The sequence below is a fragment of the Drosophila erecta genome, unplaced genomic scaffold, assembly GCF_003286155.1.
Source record: "Drosophila erecta strain 14021-0224.00,06,07 unplaced genomic scaffold, DereRS2 tig00000055-arrow-pilon, whole genome shotgun sequence".
Taxonomy (NCBI): domain Eukaryota; kingdom Metazoa; phylum Arthropoda; class Insecta; order Diptera; family Drosophilidae; genus Drosophila; species Drosophila erecta.
This window is the reverse complement of record NW_020825200.1, coordinates 3,043,936-3,068,993: the sequence shown is the minus strand read 5'-3', so window position 1 is coordinate 3,068,993 and position 25,058 is coordinate 3,043,936. Positions and strand designations below refer to the sequence as shown.

The window sequence follows — 25,058 nt, the reverse complement described above, 5'->3', positions numbered from 1 at the left end:
GATAAAGTAAAATATTTGTTTATTGCTGACTCTCGTTATTATATTAACAATAGCTTATTGAGGGGTCGCATCCTGTGTAAATGCACAACGAAGAAGAAAATGAGTAAAGGGCCTCGAGCAAAGCGTTTCTGCGGTGGCATTTTGGTCTTTTTACAAATAAAACTAAGAGAGGCTAGCGTGGGAATACGTCAGAGGTCTGCTGCTACACATTGGCTACAACTGCTGCATGGGGAATCCAGGAATCCCCTCATGGCCTCGGCAATCGCTGCGGCTTGATGCCCAGCCTGTCGATGATGTACTGCGGCATGCAGAGCGTTGGGTTGATGGCCTTCAGGCCGGAATGTCCCAGCAGCGAGAGGCCGCCGATGCCGAAGAGCGTGTGGAATATATCGGGCATGTTGCCAGTTCGATCCGAGAAGCCACCGGTCTCCGCGTCCTGGCAGGACAGTATGAACTGCTGCAGCTTCTCCGAGCTGATCCAGTGCAGACGACCCATGATGGTCAGCGAGGCAAGCACCCACCACGAGTAGCACACATCCGGCAGCTTCTCGGGCCGCCCATTTAGCCCACCGGAGGGCAGCTGCCGCTCGCAAAGCCACCAGCCCAGCTTGTCCACGTCCAGCAGGTGCAGGCGTTGGGTCAGCGAGAAGAAGCCGACGCAGCAGTAAATGAGACCTGCGGATTATAAATGGGTTAAATTGAGAGTTTATGGAAAGAATCCCCAGCTTTTTGGGAAAGGTCTACAGAAGATGGTACATTTTGAATTCAGACAGTGGGGAGCAGTTTAGCACATGCAATCTATTTGTCTAGTATACTTTTAGCTTTCTAGAATTGATAAATTAATAAATTTAAATTGAAATGATATTGACGAGGGCGAGAAATGCTTCGGCAGTAGATGTGGTGACTCACCCGCATGCGACTCGGCGCCCGGCTTGGAACCGAATCCGCCGTCCGTCTGGTTGCAGCACGAGAGCACGAACTTGACCGCCTTCTCCACGTCGATGGTCTGCTCCATGCGGCCGAGCAGCGTGAGCGAGGCCACCGCACAGAAGCTGAACCTGGTGTCCACCTCGCCCCACTTGTCGCCGAAGAAGCTGCCATCCGGCTGCTGCAGTCCGACCACAAAACGCACCACCGCCTCGCGGTCGATCTCCTCGAGGGCGTCGTAGGTGCAGAGGATCTGGATGGCCGACAGGGTGTACAGCAGATGGGGATCGTGGCCCTCGCAAGGGGCGAATCCGCCCGTGGTTGGGCACTGACAACGCTTCACAAATTCGATGATGGACTTGCGCTCCAGTCGCTCCAGCTGGCCCATTATGTCCAGGGCAGTGGTGCCCCAATAGATGCCCGACATGCGCAGGAACTCGGTCATGCAGTACTCGTAGTCGTCCTCCTGCTTCCCATGGTTCTCGATGTACTCCACATGCTTCCAGAACTGCAGCTTCTGGCCGCCGTCATTCGCATCACCGCCGCCGCTGCCACCGCCATTTGAGGGCTTTACGAAGGTCGTGAAGTCCATCGCTGATTGGTCGCAATTGAATGAGTATCGGATGGCAGGCAGATCCTCTTCTGCGCGCTGTTTCGCTTGATTAACTCAATTAATTGGCAGGAATTGTGCTGCGCGCAAACAAATAACCAAGAGAATCCAATCGGGCCCAGCTGATTCATCTGCACGATGGTTGGCAACGCGGCTGTGGCTTATCAGACAGCTGATCGACGCAGGGGCGTAGTGGGGAGAGGCTTTCTAACCTCGCCCAAAAATGCAGTCAAATTTAAACGAACTTAGATTTAAGCAGCGGCCCATGCTAGTTTAAATCAATTGGGAACCTTAAACAGATAAAGCTTATATATAATACGCCACAAACATTGAGTTGAGCCCTCTCGAAATCCTTTATTTAAACAGCATTATTAACAGCGAGTGCACCCACGAGGGGCACTATTGCACCAGCAGGCTGGACTGCGGATCCGGCTCGTCGATGTTCAGGGAGACAATGTGCTGGCCGGGAACCATGACGTTGCCCAGAAGCCGGGGCTCCTGGCCCTCCACCAGATACTCGGCGCACATGGACAGCACGATGTTGGCGTCCCGGTCCGTGCAGTTGAAGAATCCCACCAGCACGCGCCCATCGGTAATCACGATCCGAAGGACGCGACCCAGCCACTTCTGGAGCTTCCTGCGTCCTGGTGTCAAACTGGTGTCGTTCATCTGGTGCGGGGCGTTCGTCGTGATGCGGAAGGGTTCCGCGGGTGCGCATGTGGGCGGGGGCAGCACCGGCTGGCCACTGATGCTCAGGTCTGTCATGGTTTCGTCCTCGTCGATCCAAATCCAAGCAAATAAATGCGATAAATTCTTCGCTTTTTTGTGTTTACACTGCGCGTTTGTGTGATTTTGTGTTTGTGTGTGTGTGTAAGGGCCAGGGATGAAAACAAGTCAGTACACTCACTTTTTTAGCTCAAAAAATCAAAAATATTATAATATAATCCACTAATTTACTTGTGTCAAAGAAAATATGTTAGAACAAGCTTGCAAATTAAATGAAATAAATCTAAACACAATGAAATTAGTTTTTCACATCTTCATACGAAAACTAGTTCTTTGTATAATTGCAGCCCTGGCTGCTGAGCTTATAAAAGAAACGGGCACTCTAACCGCATCAGCTGATTTCCATTTTGCGGCAATTTTGTTTCGCATTTATCTAAAGCTCGTAATTCGTCTTATAATTTTTTTTAAATATCCACCATGTCCGGAAAGGCTTTGAACATCGGTGATCAGTTCCCAAACTTTACGGCCGACACCAGCGTGGGTCGGATCGATTTCTACGACTGGATGCAGGACAGCTGGGCCATTCTGTTCTCCCATCCGGCGGATTTCACACCAGTTTGCACCACGGAATTGTCGCGGGTGGCGGCTTTGGTTCCGGAATTCCAAAAGCGTGGAGTCAAGCCGATTGCCCTGTCCTGCGACACCGTGGCATCGCACAAGGGATGGATCGAGGACATCAAGAGCTTTGGCAGTGGGTTTGGTCTCTGATCTCTGGGCAGGAAACTCTTCTAATTGGCGTCTCTGTTCGCAGAGCTGAGCTCCTTTGACTATCCCATCATTGCGGATGACAAGAGGGAACTGGCGCTCAAGTTTAACATGCTGGACAAGGACGAGATCAATGCTGAGGGCATTCCCCTCACTTGTCGCGCCGTTTTCGTCGTGGACGACAAGAAGAAGCTTCGCCTATCCATCCTTTATCCTGCCACCACTGGTCGCAACTTCGAGTGGGTAATCTAATATCAAACACTCATCATTATCTATAAATCTGTAGGGCTCTATAGCAAGCAATCGTGCACTTAATCGCATTAGCAGATAATTGCTTAATGAAGTATAAGTGCTGAAAACTAATCTTTAACGACTTCGTTTAATGTACATCATAATTTTTCTACCTCAACGACGCTTAATCCGAGAAGTTACATTTCACTATTTTCTTTCCTTTGCAGTGAAATCCTTCGAGTGATCGACTCGCTTCAGTTGACCCAAACCAAGAGCGTAGCCACGCCGGCAGATTGGAAACAGGGAGGCAAGTGCATGGTCTTGCCAACCGTCAAAGCCGAGGACATTTCCAAGCTCTTTCCCGATGGCATCGAAACCATTGAGGTTCCCTCCGGAAAGAGTTATCTGCGGATCACTCCACAGCCTTAAAGGATCACAAGCGTAATCTCTCACTTTTTCGCTTTATTACAAAAATTATAATTAACAACAAATAATGCACAATAAAGTATACGCTTACAACCGTATTTTCAGTAGAGCGGCGCTTTCAGGTTGCTAAAACTCGCCTTCTGCTAGACAAAAGTGCCAAAACATTCGACTTACAAACTAAATCAGATGGGGAATGTGACAAAAAGGTCGCGATTTGTGTGTACGAAATAAATATACATTCAATATACATATAGACGTGTATAAACGGAGTAAACATATTGCAACTTGATAACCATGGGGAAGAAAGGTATAAATAAGGCCAACTCTGTACAATAACTGAAGCGCTTTCTAGGACAGAAGAAAGCTAAAGACCAAGCTCGTGCCCGTAACCAAAGATAACTGAAAGGAAAAGGGTTATATGCGATTAACTTTGGTGAAATAAAAAATATATAGGTTTATATAGGTACTGGTTTTTGAATCATTCAATTAAACTCTTAATTGGAAACATGTATTACTGATAGTAAGTATAAACAGTAGATAGTTGCGCATTTGCCTTGCTCAAATACTCGAAGATATTCCACAATCTGAGTTTGCATAGAGATCGTTTCCTTGAATATGTTAATGAAATGCAAATATGTACAATAATGTATGATGTAAAAGCTTTCGCTGCAAAACTGGTTTCCCGATGCTCTTGAATCTTTGCGGGAATTCCTCTCAAATATAAACAAGCAACTCTATTAAAGGCCGGAATAATAAAGCATGCCTGCCTTTGTCCAGTGGCGTTGTACTTACAATTTAACTACCACATGTTCCTCCCTCCGCAAGCATAGTATTCTTGCGTCAGTGTCTGCGTTGCGGAGTGGACTGGAGCATCCGCGCGAACCGTCGCACCAGGAAAGGCCACAGGACGAGGACGGCAAACCAGAGCGGGGAGATGTTCCTGAAGGGCCACCAGGCGGGCAGTGAACGTGTTTGGGCCACCGTTCCTTTCGCTGCTTTTTGGCCGCTGCGCAGTTCGTTGAGCGACTGCTCCAGGCTGCGAACGCGCTGCTGCACTGCACCCACATCGCTGTTCATCCGCGTGATGGCCGCCTGGATTTGGCGCAGCAGATCCGTGTTCTGGGCAATCGCCTGGGTCAGCTCGTGGCTAAGATCGTAGGGATCGTCGTACTCATCGTCTGAGGGCTCCACGATGGCCACGCTGCTGTTGTTCGTATAATTGTGCGTGTCGTGTTGTGTGTAATTTGAGGTTGACTTAGGTCCATAGCCATTTGTCAGTGGCGGCGAACTGTGGCCATTCTCCTTTATTGTTTCGGAGGTGGCCAGTGGTGCGGCAGTCGCCTGAACCTCCGGCTCGCCATTGCAACTGGATCCGTGCTGGGGACTGTTGGTGCGCGAGTGGAACGGCGAGTTGGGATGCGACTCGGCCAGCTCCTTCATGCCGGGCGAGACCAGCTCCAGTTCGTCCAGACTGATGTTCCCCAGATTATCGAGGCTGCCCACAAAGTTCTGCACATTCTCCGTGAACGACATGGTCTCAATGATCTCCTGCAGGCTCTCCACGTACCGCTGCATGGCCTGCTCCTTGGTCAAGTGACGATTGTCGTTCCATGCCTGCCACTTGGCCTTGCCCACGATGTCCCAGAAGGCGGGCTTCTTGTCCACATCTGGTTTTCCCTCGGTGGCCTGTTTGAACAGCCCGTAGAACTTGAGCATCATGCTGGTGCTGGGCTGGTAGGGTCCATTTTTTGGCAGGCCCTTTATCACATTCACAGCCGCCTGGAAACGCTCCTCAATCGCCGCCATGCCTGCAAGATTATCCGGAGATTAGCCAGGGCACTCGATCGATAAGATATACATGTACGATGGCTGCCATATAGAGACGGTGCCAAGTTCACCTTGCCCAGGTGAACGTCGCTTACAAATTACCTAATTATTGTGTGCAATCCGCGGTGTTGCAAACCCACTTTCGGCTCCCCCTTGTGTTGTTGTCGTTCGCTATTGATTCCGATTCCGAATCCGAGTCCAAATCCGCTGCTGGGCATTCATGAATTTTTGGGGCGACGTTCGTAGATGCGCTGCTCTGGTGCCAAAGTTCGAGTTCTGAAGTCCAATCTTCTGAGCTTGGAATCGAATAGGCTGGAGCTTTTTTTAGTTTGGTCCCCGTTCTTATCGACCTCGTAGTTAAATTGCTGTGCGCTGTGCCAGCCGCTGGCGTTCCAATCGAGTTGCAATCAAATAAAACTAAACAAAAACCAGAAAACTCTCTCTGCAAATCGCTGAGCGCGTACGTGTGAGTGTGCATGTGTGCGGGTGGCGCAGGGCTGCAACGAATGTATCGATACAGGTGCTGCTTGGATATGGCATTTCAGGGCTGCCCTAACCGCGCGGATTTAAATTTCGATTTTGTAACAAGTTGACAATAAGTTGTAAATAATTAATGGGGTGAATTATGAAACAGAACGTTAATTTCTTCATAGGTACAAGGTATTATCATAGTATCATAGGTATTAATGAGCTGACTTAATAAATTTAACATTTTTCGTAAAAGCTTAAAACCAGTTAATGTTAGAAACGAAGATCCTCTAGTTTTATTTCTTTCTCGCCAAATTTTACTAAATGTATTTTAAAGTTATAAACAATAAGCATCGAAAGTCAACTATCGAATGAGAGCCAAGCTTGGATCTCCCACGGAATTTTTCGCTATTTTAGGTATTTTGCGACGTTCGCGCATACGGTCACTCACTTTTTCATTTCGTAAAAATCAGCAATCGAATTAAGTGCTTAATTATTTGCATTATTTTTAGAGCTTTCCGAAAGCTGCCAACGTAAAGTCCGCGTAGCGCCAGCATTGGCCGAATCGGAAATAGCAAATCGAAACACCAGAGATCGAAAGACAGCGCATTCGGTTGGATTTCACAAGAACTGCAAACTGAGGGCGGAGTGGGAGTGTCTGCCAGCGCGGAGTAAAGTGAACGCATTGCAATTAAACATGAAATTTGCTGCAACGACGACCGGAGTACGACATTTTTGTATTATCAACGCCAAGCAGCAGAAAAGGCAACAGCAGAGCCATCAGAATCAGCAGACTATACATAAGATACGGCCGCAAGAATCGCGATCGGAGTTGAACAATTGCAATCGGCAAAGACAGTCGTGTAGAATTGCCAAAAATTGGAAGCACCAAAGTTTTTGCATAGGTGCGTCCTGATCGGCAACGTTTCGAGTTAGAAAGACAAAGATTAAAAACCAGATAGCTCGGCTCAAGAACGCAATTTAATTTCCTAACCTACAGAATCAAAATCAATAAATCGGAACCAACACGTGCGTTTCAGTAGTTGCCGCCAAAGCAACGAAAGTGTAGACATTTTCGCCGTCGTGTAGACTTCGCCGCCTCTTCTCCATCTTCGGAGGACCAAGAACAGCAAAAGGACACTTGGCTACAAAGCATCTGTTCGGCTGTTTATTTTTTTGTTTTTCCTGCCTTGTGTTTGAAACAGCAGGCCAAACAATAGAAACCAAAACGTCGTCGTCGAGTTCAAACAACATTATACCTGAACAACGCAAAAACAACAACAAGATGCCGCGACGCAACAAGAAATCAGCAGCAGGCAGAGGTGAGTCACAATAAAAAGCGAGTGTGTGGGTGTGCACCGCAAGAAAATGCGACATATAGTGTATCTATGGGACTCGAGTGTTACTGAATTGGCTTCATAAGCCTAGAAAGAGTGCTTATGTAAACAGTAGCAAATGCTTAGATTCAAAAACCAACATTTACATGAGGCTTTTCTTTGTTATATCAAACAGTAGCAGTTGTTACCCTAAGAAACGATTTAAGTCGCATATCTGAACCTTAATTGCAGTAGTCTAAAGTATATCAAATCAAAAGCTATAAAAGTCGCGATATCTTTGGGTATACAAATTGGACCATCATACATGTAATTGCTATGCTGCTGCATTTTTGTCGGTGAGTGTAGGGAAATTTTCACAGCTGCTTTTCGTTTGACCTTTGCATTAGTCATGCACTGACGAATGAATACCGTGCACTGTTTTGTGTATTTTGTTGGCTTCCAAACGAACAACCTGTTTGGCAATACCCTCGAAATGAAATAATTATTTTCGTTTTGTTGCTGTGCTGGCACGAAAAGCTTCACGCGCTCAGCTGGCTGCGCAACAACAAGTAATCAGCGGATTACTGATTATACATATATACAAATGTATATATATGTATATATGTACAGCTGTGTCCAACATAATAACAATAAAACCACAGTAATTTCCGCAAAAATTCCAAAATTCAAAATTAAACTAGACTGCAGACATATTCCCATTGAATTATCAAATGAAATTTAATTTAAGCTAATTTTTTAAAGATTGTAACATCGTCAGAGAAGACGTTTTTTCCTTTAAAACTTGCTTCGTAAGCAATTTAAATTTCTCCGCTGTTTCTATCTTGAGCGCTACTGTATATAAATATAAATATACTTACTCGTTCGTCGCCAAACATATATGTATGTATAGGCATATGTATGTGGACACTCAATGACAGCTTATCAGAATCACGCCAATAAGCGAATACCTCAGTGCAGGGTATCAGTGGGTATGTTTTCGTAGGGCGTCGAGGGCTCTTATCAAAATATGCATTTCAGTTGGTTACGCTTGGTTGTTATGTGGTATTATTTATATAGTGTAAGATTCAATTCAGGGTATTCATATGCTCATCATAAAATTTTTCCCAAAAAATATTTTGTTTGAAAACAAAGACGCGGAAGCTGTGGCTCTTCCTCCCATCTAAGTGCCTATAAGTGACCTAAAAACTTATGCAACTTTGTGTTATGCATTAGTTTCTCTCAAAACACAGATGGTTTACTCACCCGAATCTAATCCAAACAACTTTCAAGCAAAACCAGCTGTTTTCCACTACTCGTACTTTTGATTCGTTTTTCTAGCCCGCAGTTACCGCATGCTTTTGTGTTTTTAGTTCGCTCGCAGCTTTTGTGAAAGGCAAAAAACACGAGGCGGAAACTACCTTGCCCCAAATAGAAAACAGAAAACAGGCACTGGGAAATCGCCACAATGAAAGTTGTGGTCTACGACGGGTTTTCTTCGACGCAGTTGGCCAGCAAACAAAGTGAGACATCGAATGATGGAAAGCAAACTTGTTGCATAACATTGCCATCCGAACTGTTTGTCGTGAAGGTCATTGCTGTGCGACAAAGCATGTAATTGAATTTCTAATTTCAGTGCATACATATATGTATGTATGTACGTACGCTTCCCCGTCTAAATGAGTACACAAGCTATTGAAAAGCTGCTCGAAGACGGCAGAACTTGATGCCTCTTTTCAGCTGGTTTGACAGTCACTGAGGGGAAATGTGGGCAGTTGCACGAGGGTGGTCCCAATATTTTACTCCATTTAACAAAGAATACATTAGTGTTCTGAAAATAGAATAATGATTATATTGGTTATTCATTGTTTTTCTCTTTTGCAAAATGCTATATGCATAAATGCTTTGTTTACATTCCAATGGGTTCGTTGAATTCCAAAAATGTGCAAGTAAGCATTCTGTTGAAAATGAAAGCTATTAATAAACCCTTAAAGGTCTCATTTTCATAACAAATATTTATGAATAAGCTGTAAATAACTCCCTTTGAGTGTCAGGTATATTCAGCCAAGTCGATTAAGCGACAAACAATGCAAAATAGTGGACAGCTTAATACATATATTACTTACTTCTAAATTCCGTACTAATTACTGAAATTATTTCTTACAGGCCGCACCAACGACTCCAATTCTGAGGACGAGTCCTTTGACAATGTGAGCGTTTACTCACATGTCTCCGAAGTCGCATCTTCGGAGGCCACCGACGAACTGGCCAACGAGCGGTTCGAGGAGAAGTTCGAGAAGGCCCTGGAGCAGGCCACCGAGAAGTCGGCCCAAACACGTGTGCAGGCCCTGCAAGCGATTTGCGAATTGCTCATGCACCGCTATATGCCGGACTTCGTGGAGGACCGCAAGATGACCCTGATGGACTTCGTGGAGAAGAGCATCCGCCGGGGCAAGGGTCAGGAGCAGGTGTGGGGCGCACGACTCGCCCCTCTTCTGGTGCTCCAAATGGGCGGCGATGAGGGCATCTCCAAGGCGATGAATCAGTTTCTGTTGAACACCGTGCAGGACAAGTCCGTGGGCTTCGATGCCCGTGCCAAGTGCTGCACAGCTGTGGGATTGCTGAGCTTCCTGAGCTGCCAGGATGTCGGGGAGTTGGTGCATCTGATGCAGTGCTTTGAGGCGATCTTCGCAGGCAGCTATTTGCGTGGCGATGACAAGACACCGGTATCCGTCACCGCCGAGGCTGGCACTTTCCATGCGGAGGCCTTGAACGCCTGGGGGCTCTTACTTACACTTATTCCTTCGGGAGATTTTGTTTCGTTGATGACCACTGGCCAAAACATGTTTCCGTAAGTTGTTTGAAACTATTTGGAACAATAGCTTACTTCCAAATTGTAAACATTAACTAATTGCTCTGTTTAAACTATATATTGCAGATCTATTAAAAAGTTCTTGGGTCTTTTGCAATCTACACATTTGGACGTCCGCATGGCCGCTGGCGAGACCATTGCTTTGATTTTGGAGTCGGGCCGTGCCCACGATGAGGATTTCCTGGAAGACGACATCGCAGAGTTGTCGGAGGCCGTAAAGCAGCTGGCCACAGATTCGCATAAGTACCGCGCCAAGCGCGATCGGAAGGCGCAGCGTGCCACCTTCCGTGATGTGCTGCGCTACCTAGAGGTGAGTTGAAGATCTGCACTAGGGCTGCGCTTAAAACAATGGGATTCGGTGATAGTGTTACATATATTTATTCGAGATGCACATGTCGGGGCGATTCGGGCGATTACTTCATGTCATTGCAAGTGAACTTCAGCTCGTGCTTGCAGTACTTGGCCAAGCACTTGGAGTGATCGTGCAGCTTGTTGCGCATAATGACGCAGCCGTTGCGACTTATCGAATCCATGTACTCGCTGAAGGTCGGCACCTTTCGGTACGTGGTTGGAGCGGAGTTCCAGTGCGAACTGCTGCCGGATTCGATGGTCTGCGAGGAGTCCGAGAAGCTGGTCTTGAACGGCTTGTAGTTCTTTTGGCACTCGTCGCTGGACACCTCGTAGCCAGCGGACGCTTCCCGCTCCAGTTCGTTCATCACGTTCGAACGGAACTCATTGCAGGGACCACGTTCGCTCATCAGCTTGCTGGCGTTCTTGGACTCGTCCTCGGTCTTTAGGCTTTCGTAAATGCCCTCTGGATACTCGTTCATGGCACAGTAATCGATCTGATAGGTGGTGTTCATGCGGTTGGTCTCCAGCCTGCGGCTCAGCTCCTCCTTGGGCATAACCTTCAGGCGTTCATACAGATCCGGGTAGACTGTGCGTAAGATCTTGAGGAAGCGGTTGGGCTGCAGCTTAAAGCAATCTGATTCCGCCGAGAAGGCCATCTTATCCACCTGGTCCTGAGTCAGCTGGGTGGGTATGATACGCGGATCCACCAGCTTTCCCATTGGTGCTATGCCCGTCCACTCGACGCCGGCACAGTCCTTGGACGCATTGGGCGGCATCTTGATCTTGGACTCGTCCACGCACTCGCACTCTTTGACCTGCGGAAAATTGTTGGCTTCGGCGCCCTTGGGTCGCGAGAGGAACTCATAACGTTTGGCATTCGGCGGGACATAGTCATGCTGATAGGTTGATAGCATCATCTTGATTAAGAGCTAAAAATAATCTGCAAGACAAGTTGGCCAAAACAATTTTTTTTTGTATATTTTAATGTTTCTGTTTTAAACGAGAAATTTTGTCTGGTTGAGCTGAGAGAAAAACTAATAGTGAGACATTTCAAAATTATACGAAATAAGATTCGACTTTTTGCTCGTAGCCTAGCTTGATTTAATGCTATTTGAAATCGTTGCAGGAGGACATTTCGCCGGAGATTAGCATTCGCTTTGGTACCGAGTCGCTGACACTAGATTCCTGGTCCATCCATCATCAGTATTCGGCCCTGTGCACGGTCATGGGTCCCGGGATGACCTCGCAGCTGCAGGAGAACGAGTTCATTCGCGACATTTTCCAGCTGGGACCACGACCCACCAACACTGGCATCAATGGCAACGCCAAGGTCAAGCCAACCAAACTGGAGCGGGTAAGTTGATTGCAGTGTAACCGTTGATTCCCAATAGTAACATATTTCATATTCATTTCAGCACCTTGTGAATGCTGCTGCATTCAAGGCACGCTCCATAACACGTGGAAAGAATCGCGACAAGAGATCGGCCGTGGTCACTTAAACCGTGTACTCCAGCAACTGTGCCCATCCACTGACCCCCAAAACCATCTCAAACCCCGTTAGCCAACTCTGGACTTACTAGTTGAATTGTTTCTAATTTTAGCTTAAACCAGGCAAAGCGTCGCCAAAGCTGAATAACTAAGTCTAAATTTAGGATAATTCAGTGTAATCTACAAAATTTCTCTAGTTTATTAGCCACGCGTTGGAGCCATTGTTTAAATATTATAAAATATTTATTGCTTGCACAGTAGTTGTTAATCAGTAAGTGCATTGCTGGCTCCAGCTTGGATCTTATATTTTGTGAATTTAAATTAACACTGCGATTGTTACGACTGGCTTGTGTGAGCTTTTCGATATGGGTTAACCTCTTATGTTGTTGATCTTTTTAAATTACAAGTTTAGGAAAACATATTCTGCTTTCATGCTGCTAAAAAGTTATTCATAACTTGACATGGCTTTTATTATGCAAAATAAGTAAGCTATACAAACACATATATTTTGTAGTAAATAAGTGTAAAATAAAGTTTAGGCTTAAACGAAAACTACTTGAAATGCATTATTACTGGTCAGGAAAAAACTGGGATTCACTCATTAAAACCTATTTAAATTGGAAGTGGTATCCCCAATTTGCGTATTTATAATAATCGTTGAACGCACTTGAAATTGATATCAAAACCAGCAAATTCGAATGGGTATTAAAACATTTTTACTTGGTAGTTTGAGTTTTATAAATTGTATTTTATTTGTTAGTTTTATCACAAAAATTTAATGGTAACTTAAATTATATGTTGGATTTTTCCTTTTGTGGATTTTGTTTTGTTTTTCTTTGCTTTGACAAATTTTGTGTAGTAACTACAATAAAATTTATATATATATATTATATATGTTCGTGTGTATGTATATATGGGCGCAGCTTATACAAATCAGTTTCTTAAGGAGCAATAATAAACGTATTCCAATGAAATACAAATTAAAAAACATCTTTGCTTAATTTAATATTCGCCAAGTACTCGGGTTCGCATGCTTTTTGTTTGCATCCATGGATGAAACCGAAAATGAAATGGAGGAAATCGAAATGCTTTCATAAATTAGTTGTAAATAAAAGAAAACTATAAACTATACATCAGCATGGACTGACTCACTGGCGCATCGAAGCACTATCTTTTAGCTTCTTCGCTCGCTCTTCAGGCTACTTGGCAACGCGTTCATAATCATAATCTCAGGATGTTCTCGTTTCTGTTTCGGTTTCGGTTTCGCAACTGATACTGACCTACACTTATTCTACGTAATATTTGGCTTCTTGTAATACACTTTGCTTCTGGAAATCTGCATGATAATTTGAGAGACGAAATTGACTCGCTAATCGAAACGCTTTTCGCTACTCTTCTGGCTACTCACTAGAGATTTAAACCTATGTACACGGTTGAGGATAGGGAGGCAGGTGCTAGGACCCACCTCGCGTGTGATGTGTAAACTAATAATTGAGCATTGAGCAAAACCTGTGCAAAACGCATGCTAAACTAGGTAAGTAAGTTGTAATGTCTGTAAGTTCAGCTGATGTGTGTGGTTGCTGTGTCTGGTAGCCTCTTAGGACGCAGCTCCCGCTCGAATCGCTTCTGCGGAAGTGCTGGCGCTGACCTCTTCGCAAATGGTGTGCAGCTTCTCCATCTCCGAGCTGGTCACGATGTTGATCGAGCTAACTTTGGCCCGCTGATAGGCCACCACGGTGTTCTCGCCCAGACACTTGACGCACACATAGGCAATGAGTACGGCGATGCCCACTGTCATCACGCGCACCAGCGGATCGACGTACATTTGGATCACCACCCAGGCGATGGCTCCGGTCACGCACATCAAGGTGATGAATATAACCGTCTTGGACCAGTGCTGAATGGTGAAGCCCTTGTCCCATTCGAGTCTGTAATATAGAAAAGTGTTTTTACCATGTCGCGGTGATGCATTTAAAATGACACTTACTTTTTGGACTTCTCGATCTCGTAGGGATGTCCGCAGACCTTGCACGACAACTGGGCTTCCGAATTGCTGCAGCTCTCCACCAGCCAGCGCTTGAGACACTCGTGGTGCACCGAGCTTACATCGCCAGTGCAGCGGCATGGCTGGATGAGGGGCTCTGGCTTGTCGGAGTCGTAGCAGATCCAGCAATCCTTCTTGGTTAAAAACGACTGGCCCTCCTCGGGCGACAGCTTGTTGGTCTCCGCATTGAGAGTGGGTATCGATGGATCGATTTGACGGGATAGAAGCTTGCGAGGATTCAGAATCCAGAGCTGTTCAGGAGCCATTGAGTTCCAAAGGCAGCAGGGAAACCAGAGGGCCACACCGATCTCGGCGATGCGAAAAATGATGTCATGCCAGTTGCGCGAGTTAACAGGTACCCTTTGGAGTGGAAAAATGAAAAGCTTTAGTCAAACTCGCAGCTGCAAAACTAATTAAAAGCCTCTACTCACTTGGTTTTCCAGAAGTCGCCCAAAGTTTCGGAAGCCAGAAAGCCCACAATCACGATTAGCATTATGGCCTGAGACAGCAGTCCAAATCGGGATTGATGCAACTGTGAGGCATTCACAATCGCCTCGCTGGGACCGAGGATCTTGCCCGTCTGATCGTAAACAAAGCCGCCGCGCAGCTTAAAGAACACCTCCACGCCGTAGATGAGGAAGAAGACCACCACGATCAGTAGTAGTACTGCATAGCATCCGTTGAAGATGTGGGCGTAGTCTTCACGCTCCGAGTTGATTATGGAGTTGATGACCTCGATGCCATAGAGGCTGTACAGAAAGAAGTTGAAGGCCACGAAGCCGAGGAAGCTCTTCGACAGAAACTGCGACTTCTCCCAGCGGATGTCGCGCAAGTGAAAGATCTGCAATGGCGAACGGAGCAAACATGAATGAGTACCTATGCGGCCATTTGGTTACCCCTAAACGTCGCCCGCAGTTACTATTTATATTGCAGATCAAGTGCTAATGTACGTACACTCGCCTCACAGCTTAATTAATTGCCCTGGCCTATCAGGAGGATCCCAGAAACACAATGAAATTGGCTCGAGTTGCGGTACAATTGCACTCGACTCGTTATCGCGCATTCGTTAGATACGAAGTATGGCAAGTACAATTGTACGCATTTTGCGCGATAATGAAATAATATATACATCCCAGTTCTGAAAGTTCTCAGGGTTCGGGTGCGATCCAATACGACTACGTCACGCGGCCGTTCAATCGCCATTTTCTAGCTGATTACTATTTAAGCTAGTGGTGGACTCGTGACTTGAAATACTGCCTAGTTAGTCTAGCTTATCATCGAAATTTATAAGAGTTTGTAGCACCCAAGGTACGTTATCTGTATCTAAAGTGGAAAAGCGCTAAGGGGTGAGAATAAAATGAAATATTGCAGAGCTTGCTTTCGTGTAGTATTACTGGACAAAAGATATTGGAGGCAATTTCAGAAGGTATTACTATTTAATATTTGTTGAATCTATCACTGACTTAGTAGTAATTGCTACCTAGAGATCTAATTTTTGAATATATTTTCTTTTCTCAGATTCAGTAGGCTGCGGATTCAATGCATTTCCCTACTTTACACTACTCCTTCTCTTCAGGGACTCACCTCGGCCCACATGCAGACAATCAGCGAGGCGCAGGTCATGAGCAATGGATAGTAGGCGGACATCAGGTTGACGGCCCATTGTGGCTGCAGATCCAACTGAAATCGAAAGAAATTCATGAGGTTAAAGGGTCTGATTGATGGCAGTTGGGGATTACTCACGGGTGTGGTGAAGTAGGCACCTCGCAAGGAGGCCGCCACAAAGACCATGAAGTAGAGCAGTTTCTGGGTGGTGATGCGACAGGCGCGGAGAACGGAGGGCTGCTTCAGTCGCTGGTACTCGGCCACGATGCAGATGAACAGCTGGATGAGCGAGACGAGGGCCACCACGTAGAAGACGGCGGAGATTCCGGCGTAGTAGGGCAGATTGAAGATGTCGCACTCGTTGCCCGCGTACCGAATGTCACAGACGCAGGTGTTGTTGACGCAATCGCCTCGTCCGGAGCAGCTGAGATCGTTGTCCGGCGAGAAGGGGCCGTAGATGCCCCCGGCAGCCGACTTGCTGTGCCCATTCCGCATCTGGCTGGCCGCCGCCTCCAGCGGCGATTGCAGAACTCGCTTCGAGCAACGCATTAAGGTATCCAGGCTGGGCAGCATCCTATGCTAAATCAACTGCAAATAGAGCAAACAGACATCTTAATTAATACAATCGATTGCTTGGTTGGATCAACTGGGCAGAGCAACAAACATCTAACAGCAAGATACCCGCGCTGTGGAGCCAAAGGGTGCAATTTAAATACACATTGAATTCGGTCGCTCTAAAAGCAAATGCAAATGTTTGCACAGCCGACCCAGGGCAATGGGGGCATTAGGGGTACTCTGTACACCGTGTGGTTCACTTTCATTGGCTTACAAAGCATGCACGAGTGAAATATTAATTGATCAACAAAATGGGTTGACAACTAGCTGGAATAACTATTGGTTTTTGTTCTACAAGCTGAAAAACAAAATCAAATAAACACATCTACGCTTAACTACAAAGGCAATGAATTCTTTAGGCGGTATGATTTACTCAGGATTCTTGCAATTAAATAAACTCAGATTGGGATGGTTGTTATAATGTAATATCTGAGAAGATAGTCAGATACTCAGAACAAATACGTTAATGGATATGGTTCAACCCATTCAACCACAAACACACAACCGACAGCCCAAGGGTGCCGATGGCATAGTCGATGGAGGAATATTTCAAGAGGGTAAATGGGTAAATGGGCAAACTGGGCCCGCTGGCACTTGGCATTATTATGCCAGCAACGATTCTAAGCCGGCACAGCCCAGCCGTCCAGCCGTCCGTCCATCAATCAAAAAGCACGCAGGGACATCTGAAATGGCGAGAGACTGGGGCATCGATAATAATGCCTGCCAGCAACTTGACACCCACAATATAACACTATGAAATACAAAAATAAAACCAATCCAACATTGGATTGGAGGGACAGGCTACAAGCTGCAATTCCATTGAGCTGTCGTTCTACATTAACCAATTGAAGTGCTCTTCTCGATTGATCAATGGTCACAATACATATATGTAGAGGGAAAAGGTTGGGGAGAAGTGAACCGACCATTATTACCTATTAACTGGGATATTAATTACACTGTTATGCTTAAAAACCTTTTTTGCGCTAATTGCTAAATTAGTTTTTAATGGTAATGGGTCGTTGTGTCCGTCACAGCCAATATATTTGCTCGTTTGGAGCACAAGTGTTTTTATCATTGATAAGAAATTTTTCGTAGAAAAAGCTTCTCTTTATTAAGTGCTCCTAGTTGGGTGAAAAAAAGTTTATGGGTAATTTGGGGAAAAGCAAATCAAAAATCAGTAAACAAAAGATTCTAAATGTTTATCGGGGCCCTAAAATAAATTTATTTTTAGAGGTGTTGCTCAACGCACAGAAACCAAAGCAAAAGGGTTACATTCGTTCAAGAATTGTGGGTACTCTATTTAATTAATCCTAGCAAAAGCGAAAGCCAGAACTTTGTAGACAGAAATCACGAATCATAAATCATGTGGTGCCATATTGAAAATTCCATTTAGGCCAAAAACAAATAATAAAATCAGCCGGCTAAACTAACCATAAATAAGGTGTTAAGGTTATGCATTTGCACACCCATTTGGTTGTTTTTCTCATTTTAGTCAAGCGTATTAGTTTAGCTTTTTGCTGACGGCGACAAACTGGCGATAAGATAAAGCCAATCAAAAGTCAAAGACAAAGCCAACAGAGCTAGAGTATTTTTTTTAAATAAAACGTGGAGCTTTGGCATAGAAAAAGGAAGTTTTCTTCTTGAACTGAAAACTGCCCTTTTAAGGGAATACAAAGTCAATGATTTATTTACTTGAAAGTTAATTTAATTTCAGTTCATTTAATAATGATTAATTGACTATATAACAGAATTGTACTGCTTGAGTTTCGTGATAAGAAAGTTCCACAGTTCGAAACGTATATCACGATTACTTTGTGAATTGCCAGGTAACAGCATTAACTCGATGCTATCGATTTGTTATTTACTATAGTTTTCATTACAAGTATTGACTAAATACATTTGAAATATTTCTGGATTCTGATAAGAAAGTATAATGCGTGAGTTTTGTTTGTCATTATTTCGGTCAAAGGGCGATGCCAGTGGCAGCCAGCGAAAGTTTATTAGAGCGGAAATATGGAAATACACACACTGTAGTATGTAATTCCCAGTTGGTGCGATTAAAGTCACCCACCATTGTAATACATTAAATGCGCTTTATGCGTTTCGCTTTCGGTTTCACTTGTGGCACAGACGATCATCATGGGAAACCAGAAAATGCAGGCGCGCAGCGGACATATCCAATAGTTTTGCTTTATATTTTCCGGGGCAGCACTATCTGCTTTGTATTGTAACAAAAATAGCACTAGAAGGTGAACAGATTACGCGATATGTGGCGATATATATTTATGAGTTGATCCGACGCCACACACTGCACATATGCGATTAGCTAGTAGCAACGAACGATACGAAAGATCCGAACGATCAGCGCCCGACTCGCAAAGTATTCAGACTGAAGTGAGTACATTTACAGCCGATCCGATCCTCCTGCTCGTGAATCCATATACCACTCAAAGTCTATCTCTGGCTCTCCGGTGCTCTTCCACTCGCACTTTTGAGTGGGTATCGCCACCGTCGGTTCTTCGAGTGCTGCGTACTCGAATTCTTTATTAACCCACCAGCAAGTCGGCAATTAATTTCCATCACGAGTCGGCCCGTCCGCTTTGGACTTAATGAATGTATCCATAAACAAACAAGCTAATTTTTCGCAATTTTTTAGCCGCGTCAGTTTTTGGAAAAAGAAATATATTCAATTCGCCACATGGACCAACAGCCTATCTCTTTGAGCAATTAGGAATGCCCTGCGATCGAATATTTTTGAATTGCATAATGGCTTATCAGTTGGCAAGAGTATGCAGGCATTCATTATTTTTAAACAGCGATTGCAGCAGGAACAGCAGTATAATTAGACAAACAAGTCGCTGGGTTAATAAATATTAACTTCAAGTGCAAAGCACTTAGTTGTGCGCGCTAGAGTTATGGTTGTTAGTCAACAATTAAATTTTCAATTCATTGCGTGTTAATTGTTATTATAACAATTGTTATTTTAAAATATTTCCGACTAGTAACTCTGTTGCCTCAGAGCAACTGTCCATGCTGCCCAATCAAAACATTAATACTACAAAAAGCTAGGAAGAAAAGTGCTCAATGTGCGAAACTAGTTTTCCTTGCCCGCAGCTGAGTGATATTCAACAGGTTTTCAGAGCTGTGTAGCGCTCCGGAGAGCCCCGAATAGTTACAGATGGAGCAACTCATAACTATACAGATCCCAAGCTCAGGGCCCTTGGTTGAACGAACGCTTGCCAGAGTTGTGGGTTTGTCGTGTTTTATTTACACGCACCGAGAGTGCAAACATATAATGTTGATCACGTCACAACAGTCTTTATAAGCAGGTACTACCCGAGTTTTTCCAGGGTCTAGCCCACTTTGGTGGACGTTCTTTTGGGCTGCACGCCATTTGGCGCGCCCGTCGCCATAATAGTGCCTCAAATAATGCATGGTAATTTTAATTTGATTACGCTTCTAAGGCGCTCGTACATATAAGTGATTCTCCCGGCATAGAATATTTAATAAGCAGCTAATTGCTGCGACTTCCACTCGCCATGAGTACGAAGTATATTAAGTATAAAGTATAAAGTACGGAATGTATATGGAAGTGGCGTGTCCGTTACGCCCATAAACAAAATTATAATAAGAGCTTGAAAGCCGCTGAACGAATAATGATACCCATTTGGCTGAGGGGGCGACTTGACAAGAGGAAAGTTTTGGGACTATAATTTGGCCAGAAGGAAGGAGCCGCTAATTCCTTGAGATAGCAAAACCCATTTGTACTCGAAGGTTGGGCGTCGTAGCGAAGGCAAGTGAGCTAGTGATTGCAAGATTGCACAACTCGACACGAGCCAAAGAATATTTGAATTTTAAATGCTGTTTTCGGCCTACGTGAGGCGTCTTGTTGAATTGATTGATAATAAATTGATCAAACGACTGAGGAATACTCGAAATGCCAGCTCACGACCTTCAAGTTAAAATTGAATTAACTGGAAAGCGGTAGCCTGGGCAAAAAAGTTTACTAGTTCGGCGCACATAACTCAATTAATTTCCATTTAGCCATCATTAGCGTTCATTAAAAGGGAAAACGAAATAATCTCACAGGCATTATTCGAGCCAATGGACCGTGAAAGTTTCGAGTTGCTCATCGAGTCCATTACGGAGGGAATGAATATATTCTGCACCAAGTTTTGTGGAAAGCCACGACACATTAAATCCTTCTCAAAACAAACAAAAATTGTCATATATTAGCAAACATAGTCTCTGCTCAGGCTTTGATCTTTTAGTTTATATAAAAGTAGCCGGTAATCAACCGGTTTGAAGCCAGTTAAACGTGGCCCGAACCAATATTGTCAGCTTATATGCGGCTGATTCTGATTGGGCATATTATAATATACATGTGAGCCAATTTTTCCAAAAAAAATTCCATGTTTTTAATAATAGCAGACTAACTACTATCTTTTGAGCTCATGTGAGCCAATTTTTCCAAAAAAAAATCCCATGTTTTTAATAATAGCATGACTAACTACTATCTTTTGAGCTATGATGGACGTGACTCACATGTAACTTACAAAAAGTTGGATTTAATTGCAAGGTGATTCATTTGCAGAGAAAAGCGTTGCAATCAATTCCAAGTAAACAATTGAGTTTTGCAAGAGCAAAATAAATCTCTTTAATTGAATTTACCAAAAGATAGTTGTTAAGTTTGATAATTGGCGCCCATTCTTATCACCCCTTAAAAGGTAAGTAGTAGATAATTATGATGTCAAGGAACTTGTGTTTCCTATCACTGTCATTGTTTCAAAATAATTATAGATAGGAATGAAAAGTAAGTGCTGCTGACCTTTATCTGCAAATTTGATTCACAATTTGGCGCATTATGACGAAATTTTACGTACGTAGACCAGATACAATTTAAAAATACTGCAAATTGCACCACTAAAACCCAGTAATGACCAACAATTTTTTAATGCTTACACATTCGGCGTAATTGCATTATTATTTCAGATATTACGCAAATCCCAGTATTGACGTGGCCATTATAGCAGGGAGCAAAGGTACATATTTTAGCTCGATCGATTTTGCAATTAGCTATATAATTGTTTATCCACAACGGTAATAAATCAGCGAGCAAAACTCGAAACTACAATAAAACAACATTTCCATGCAGATTACGTACAAAATAAACAAGTCATGCGGTTTTAATGGTTTTGGGGGAACAAAACACCTGTTTCTAGGTACTTACAAAGTATCCATTTGAGCGCTACGATTTTTGGAGACCTATTGGGGAAATATGAGTGCAAACTGTGACCCACTAAGTTGTGCTAAGCGTAAGCTGAAAGAGAAGCGCTGATGTTAGCCATATACTCGATTGCCAAATGTGTGTCACAAATGAATATGTAGCCCCCAATCCAGAGGCTGAGCCATCGGAAAATAAAACAAGAGTAAGTCACCCACAAGGCCTCTCGAAAGCAAAAGCAAGCTAAACAGGGCAGAAACAAGAGGGTGGTACTAGCCAAATCACTTGTATGTATATATTATTTATGGCTTTTAAGATGGTCCATCGTAATACTGAAGGTACGTATGTAACGAATCCATTGATATCTACATATTCAATGTAGCATCTATCGTTTGAAAATCCCAAGACGTAGTTTCCAAGAGGCTGAGGCGCCAAAGTCCTTGAAAAAGGTTAATGAATTAGCTCAAAAGTTAACCTACAGACAACTCGGATTCCTACTGCGTCTCCTCAGCTTTTCCCACCCAAAAGGCGACGCTGCCATTTATACGGAATACGAAATTCGGAATTACCTGAATACATTTGCATTCGATATTCTCAGAGGCTACATGCCCACATTACTTGGGCAGACGCCTCCCTGAGAAGCTTGCCTTTTAGCGCGTGTCATCGCGAGTGGGAAAGGCAAATCGTGTAATCGACGTAAGCGAATTAATGTACATATATTGCAAAAAAGTGACCGTTTGCACTGACCCCGGAAAATTGCGAGCGCTGCAGACAAATCATGAGTGTAAACAAAAACATTGACATATTTACTTATTCATGAAGCTATCTAAAAGTTCACACATGGGTACAATCAATTAAACTGATTCAATCACTTTTAAATGAAATGCTTCGGCGTTGCGTGTGTCGATTGGAAAAAGGAAAAGACACGGAGACCTGAAAGGAAAACACACAATTTTCCCAAAAAACAAAATAAATAAAAGGAAATAATTTACTATTGCCCAATTTGGAAAATTTCCAGGAAGAGAAAACTTCATTCAAAATAGAAACGTAGTTTTAGTAACAGAACTAGCTGTGCTCATCGTTCTTTGGTTTAATGTGCACTTGATATCACAACGAACTTATCAGTGCCTTAATTCTTAGTCATACAGAACCAGTCCCCTAATGACCGTTTGTCATTGAAAGCTAGGGTTCCCTGTACTCGCCAATCAACTTTTGAGTGCAAGTAAACAGACAGAAGATATATATTTATTTGCGGACTCGTAGATAAGTTCACCTTCTTCTTTTTTTTCTGTGTCTAAATATGATAAAAATCATATGGGAGAGCAACAACAACAAAGAGAGCGCCCAGGCAAAAACAAATTTGGCTGAATGGAGGTGGGCTTATGTGTATGTGTGTGTGTGTGTGTGTGCATGTCGCACATGCCTGTGTGTTTGAATGTTTGAAAGCCGTTACTAATGGCGAATGACGCGGCAAAGAGAGGAGGGTGAGGAGAGTAGAGCAGCGGGAGAGGCGCCCGGTGCAAATTGAGCGAAGTGCACTGGGCGGAAAGTGGGCGGGCGCACAGTGGAGCAAAGCAGCACACCTTAAATGTCAAGGTTTTATGTAAGCAACTATTTATTTATATTGTTATTTTTCGGTCATAGCGTTGGTTTTTGGCATCGATAAATATTGTAATATATTATTACATTTTTGAGGCATTGATTCGCAAGATACCGCAGACTAATTTCAAAAACATTTTATAGGTAGTGCAATTAGAAATACATTTTTTCCACCTACATACATATGTGGTGCTATCACCGCGGACCTGGAATCGCTCGTTAGTGAGTCAGGAATTCAGCACGCGACAATGCGGGAAAGGAAAACTCGACGAAAAGTAAGGGGATTATTATGCTTTTGTTTGGGGTGCACATCAATGTACATACACATATATGTAAGTACATTTGTACGTAATGCTTCGTAAGGTATGCAACTACTCACCATGTACTGTTTGCGGAAATATGCGAGTTACGAAGTCCAGGTAATACTGTCCAGGTGGCTGTGGCTTTTGTGGGAAAGTGGTTATGCTATTGCATCACATAAATATTCTTTGTAAAGTTGCTAAAGAATTTGTTTGCTCTTTGTTGTTGTTCTTTGTCACATATTTTTAAGGACGCGCAGTTCCCATTTGCAATTGGATTCCGTTTTCGCCTTGTTGTTGTTCTGGTACCAACCGACTGCTTGTGCCCTACACTACTACAACTACACCGTCACTTTTGGCCCCCAGGAATGGGAAAATGGTTGTTATGCTTCGCAAATTTAATATATATATCTATTTTTTTTTTCGTTTCACGACGCGATGAAAATCACTCGAGCTCTGAACTTGCAGTGTGACCAAGTTTACCGAACTAGAGGTGGACAAGCATCGATTGCACTATCGATTACATCGCTCTCTCGATAGTTCGCATCCCCAAAAGCGGAATTTTTTTTATTTCGTCCAACGGTCATACTAGGCAGCAAAAGTTTCAAAATTTGTTTATACTTTTTGCGGAACCATAATTTTCGACTCCGTATTATATTATATTTTATTTTATTATAGCATTTCTACTAATAAAATTTGATTTTTTTTTGGTAAATAAACAGTATTTGATTGCCCTTCATTAAATATGTTGTTTTTCGCTACTAAAGACTTTGGATTGCTGTTTTCTGATAATCGTAGTACATAACAAATGATATTATGTATATAGATCATGGCATAGTCAAAATTGGCGCTTTAAAACACCTGTGAATTCCTAAAAATTCCCATTGGAAAACAGCACACTAAGAATTTCTTGAGTTAATCCTGGTTTGCACTGCAAACGGAAAATGACTCCATTGTTTACGCCAGAAGTAAATAACACAATTGCGAACGTTATACGTTAAATTACAAAGGGAAATCGCTTTATTACCAAATCAAAATCTAGGTATGGTTACGCCACGCTTAGAAGTTCCTGCAAAGAGAAATGAGCAATTACTGGATGTCCATCCCAGGGATTCTAGCACAAACTCACTTGGTAATGATGCCGTCCTTCTTGGCCAGACGCACAATGCAGTCGTCGGACTCGCCCATGCGACGGATCTCGCCGCAGATGGCGTAGGTCTTGGATCCGTCGGTCTGGCGACCGGTCTCGGGGTCCACATCCACGATGCTCAGCTGCACGGAGGCGTGGTCCTTGGCGTGGATGATCCTGTTGGACGCCGAGCTGCAGGGAAGGGTATCAGTTGGTCAGTAATCCGTTCGGCGAATTGCGCGGGGAACACGTGTTTCACTTACCACTTGCGGGGCACGTACAGATCAACATTCTCACCGGCGTCGTTCTCCATTTTATTGGGCTGAAAGGTAAGGAACACAATTAGTTTGCTTTTTATCCAGTTTTAGTAGTGGCCAGTGCTGGCTTACTCACTTTTTTGTAGAAATTTACAAATCTAGCGACCGCAACTCGTCGGTGGAGGCGAAAAAGAGAAAGAAATGACAGTTGGACGTGAAGTTGGCTGCGCTGCGCGTGGCGCCCTCTGCCGGAAGTTTTGCGTACTACGCTTTGGGGTGACC

The 25,058-nt window shown here is 44.0% G+C and overlaps 8 protein-coding genes across 10 annotated transcripts; 2 read left to right on the top strand and 6 right to left on the bottom strand.

Moving 5' to 3' along the window:
- Positions 1 to 3: 3 nt before the first annotated feature.
- LOC6541113 (geranylgeranyl transferase type-2 subunit beta) lies at positions 4 to 1,689 on the bottom strand. Its single transcript, XM_001968453.3, has 2 exons — positions 910 to 1,689; positions 4 to 675 (listed from the first exon to the last, which is right to left on the bottom strand). The coding sequence occupies exons 1-2, from the start codon at positions 1,517 to 1,519 to the stop codon at positions 248 to 250; spliced, it is 1,038 nt and encodes a 345-aa protein (XP_001968489.1). The 5' UTR covers positions 1,520 to 1,689; the 3' UTR covers positions 4 to 247.
- A 177-nt stretch (positions 1,690 to 1,866) lies between these two features.
- On the bottom strand, positions 1,867 to 2,435 carry LOC6541293 (N-alpha-acetyltransferase 38, NatC auxiliary subunit). Its single transcript, XM_001968452.3, has one exon. It carries the CDS (start codon positions 2,300 to 2,302, stop codon positions 1,937 to 1,939), a length of 366 nt encoding a protein of 121 aa, XP_001968488.1. The 5' UTR covers positions 2,303 to 2,435; the 3' UTR covers positions 1,867 to 1,936.
- Positions 2,436 to 2,615: 180 nt separating this feature from the next.
- Positions 2,616 to 3,783, top strand: LOC6541547 (peroxiredoxin-6). The gene is made up of 3 exons (XM_001968451.3): positions 2,616 to 3,014; positions 3,075 to 3,267; positions 3,487 to 3,783. The coding sequence occupies exons 1-3, from the start codon at positions 2,741 to 2,743 to the stop codon at positions 3,686 to 3,688; spliced, it is 669 nt and encodes a 222-aa protein (XP_001968487.1). The 5' UTR covers positions 2,616 to 2,740; the 3' UTR covers positions 3,689 to 3,783.
- On the bottom strand, positions 3,702 to 6,034 carry LOC6541481 (acyl-CoA-binding domain-containing protein 5). The gene is made up of 3 exons (XM_001968450.3): positions 5,615 to 6,034; positions 4,478 to 5,493; positions 3,702 to 4,084 (listed from the first exon to the last, which is right to left on the bottom strand). The coding sequence occupies exon 2, from the start codon at positions 5,489 to 5,491 to the stop codon at positions 4,526 to 4,528; it is 966 nt and encodes a 321-aa protein (XP_001968486.1). The 5' UTR covers positions 5,492 to 5,493; positions 5,615 to 6,034; the 3' UTR covers positions 3,702 to 4,084; positions 4,478 to 4,525.
- A 340-nt stretch (positions 6,035 to 6,374) lies between these two features.
- Positions 6,375 to 12,559, top strand: LOC6541149 (interferon-related developmental regulator 1). Its single transcript, XM_001968448.3, has 5 exons — positions 6,375 to 7,302; positions 9,460 to 10,144; positions 10,232 to 10,475; positions 11,643 to 11,870; positions 11,932 to 12,559. The coding sequence occupies exons 1-5, from the start codon at positions 7,266 to 7,268 to the stop codon at positions 12,013 to 12,015; spliced, it is 1,278 nt and encodes a 425-aa protein (XP_001968484.1). The 5' UTR covers positions 6,375 to 7,265; the 3' UTR covers positions 12,016 to 12,559.
- Positions 10,525 to 11,624, bottom strand: LOC6541289. Its single transcript, XM_026979552.1, has one exon. It carries the CDS (start codon positions 11,431 to 11,433, stop codon positions 10,579 to 10,581), a length of 855 nt encoding a protein of 284 aa, XP_026835353.1. The 5' UTR covers positions 11,434 to 11,624; the 3' UTR covers positions 10,525 to 10,578.
- Positions 12,560 to 13,010: 451 nt separating the features above from the next.
- LOC6541369 lies at positions 13,011 to 23,906 on the bottom strand. Of its 3 annotated transcripts, XM_015159793.2 has the most exons (7): positions 23,471 to 23,906; positions 21,499 to 21,588; positions 15,792 to 16,241; positions 15,633 to 15,728; positions 14,480 to 14,889; positions 13,992 to 14,408; positions 13,011 to 13,932 (listed from the first exon to the last, which is right to left on the bottom strand). In XM_015159793.2, exons 3-7 carry the CDS (start codon positions 16,224 to 16,226, stop codon positions 13,602 to 13,604), a joined length of 1,689 nt encoding a protein of 562 aa, XP_015015279.1. In that variant the 5' UTR covers positions 16,227 to 16,241; positions 21,499 to 21,588; positions 23,471 to 23,906; the 3' UTR covers positions 13,011 to 13,601. The 3 variants fall into 3 exon arrangements, with proteins under 3 accessions (XP_015015279.1, XP_015015278.1, XP_001968483.1); XM_015159792.2 differs by lacking the exon at positions 21,499 to 21,588; XM_001968447.3 differs by lacking the exons at positions 21,499 to 21,588; positions 23,471 to 23,906 and adding an exon at positions 18,340 to 18,685.
- A 477-nt stretch (positions 23,907 to 24,383) lies between these two features.
- On the bottom strand, positions 24,384 to 25,017 carry LOC6541656 (40S ribosomal protein S21). Its single transcript, XM_001968446.3, has 4 exons — positions 24,913 to 25,017; positions 24,783 to 24,841; positions 24,520 to 24,711; positions 24,384 to 24,459 (listed from the first exon to the last, which is right to left on the bottom strand). Exons 2-4 carry the CDS (start codon positions 24,830 to 24,832, stop codon positions 24,450 to 24,452), a joined length of 252 nt encoding a protein of 83 aa, XP_001968482.1. The 5' UTR covers positions 24,833 to 24,841; positions 24,913 to 25,017; the 3' UTR covers positions 24,384 to 24,449.
- Between the last annotated feature and the right edge of the window lie 41 nt (positions 25,018 to 25,058).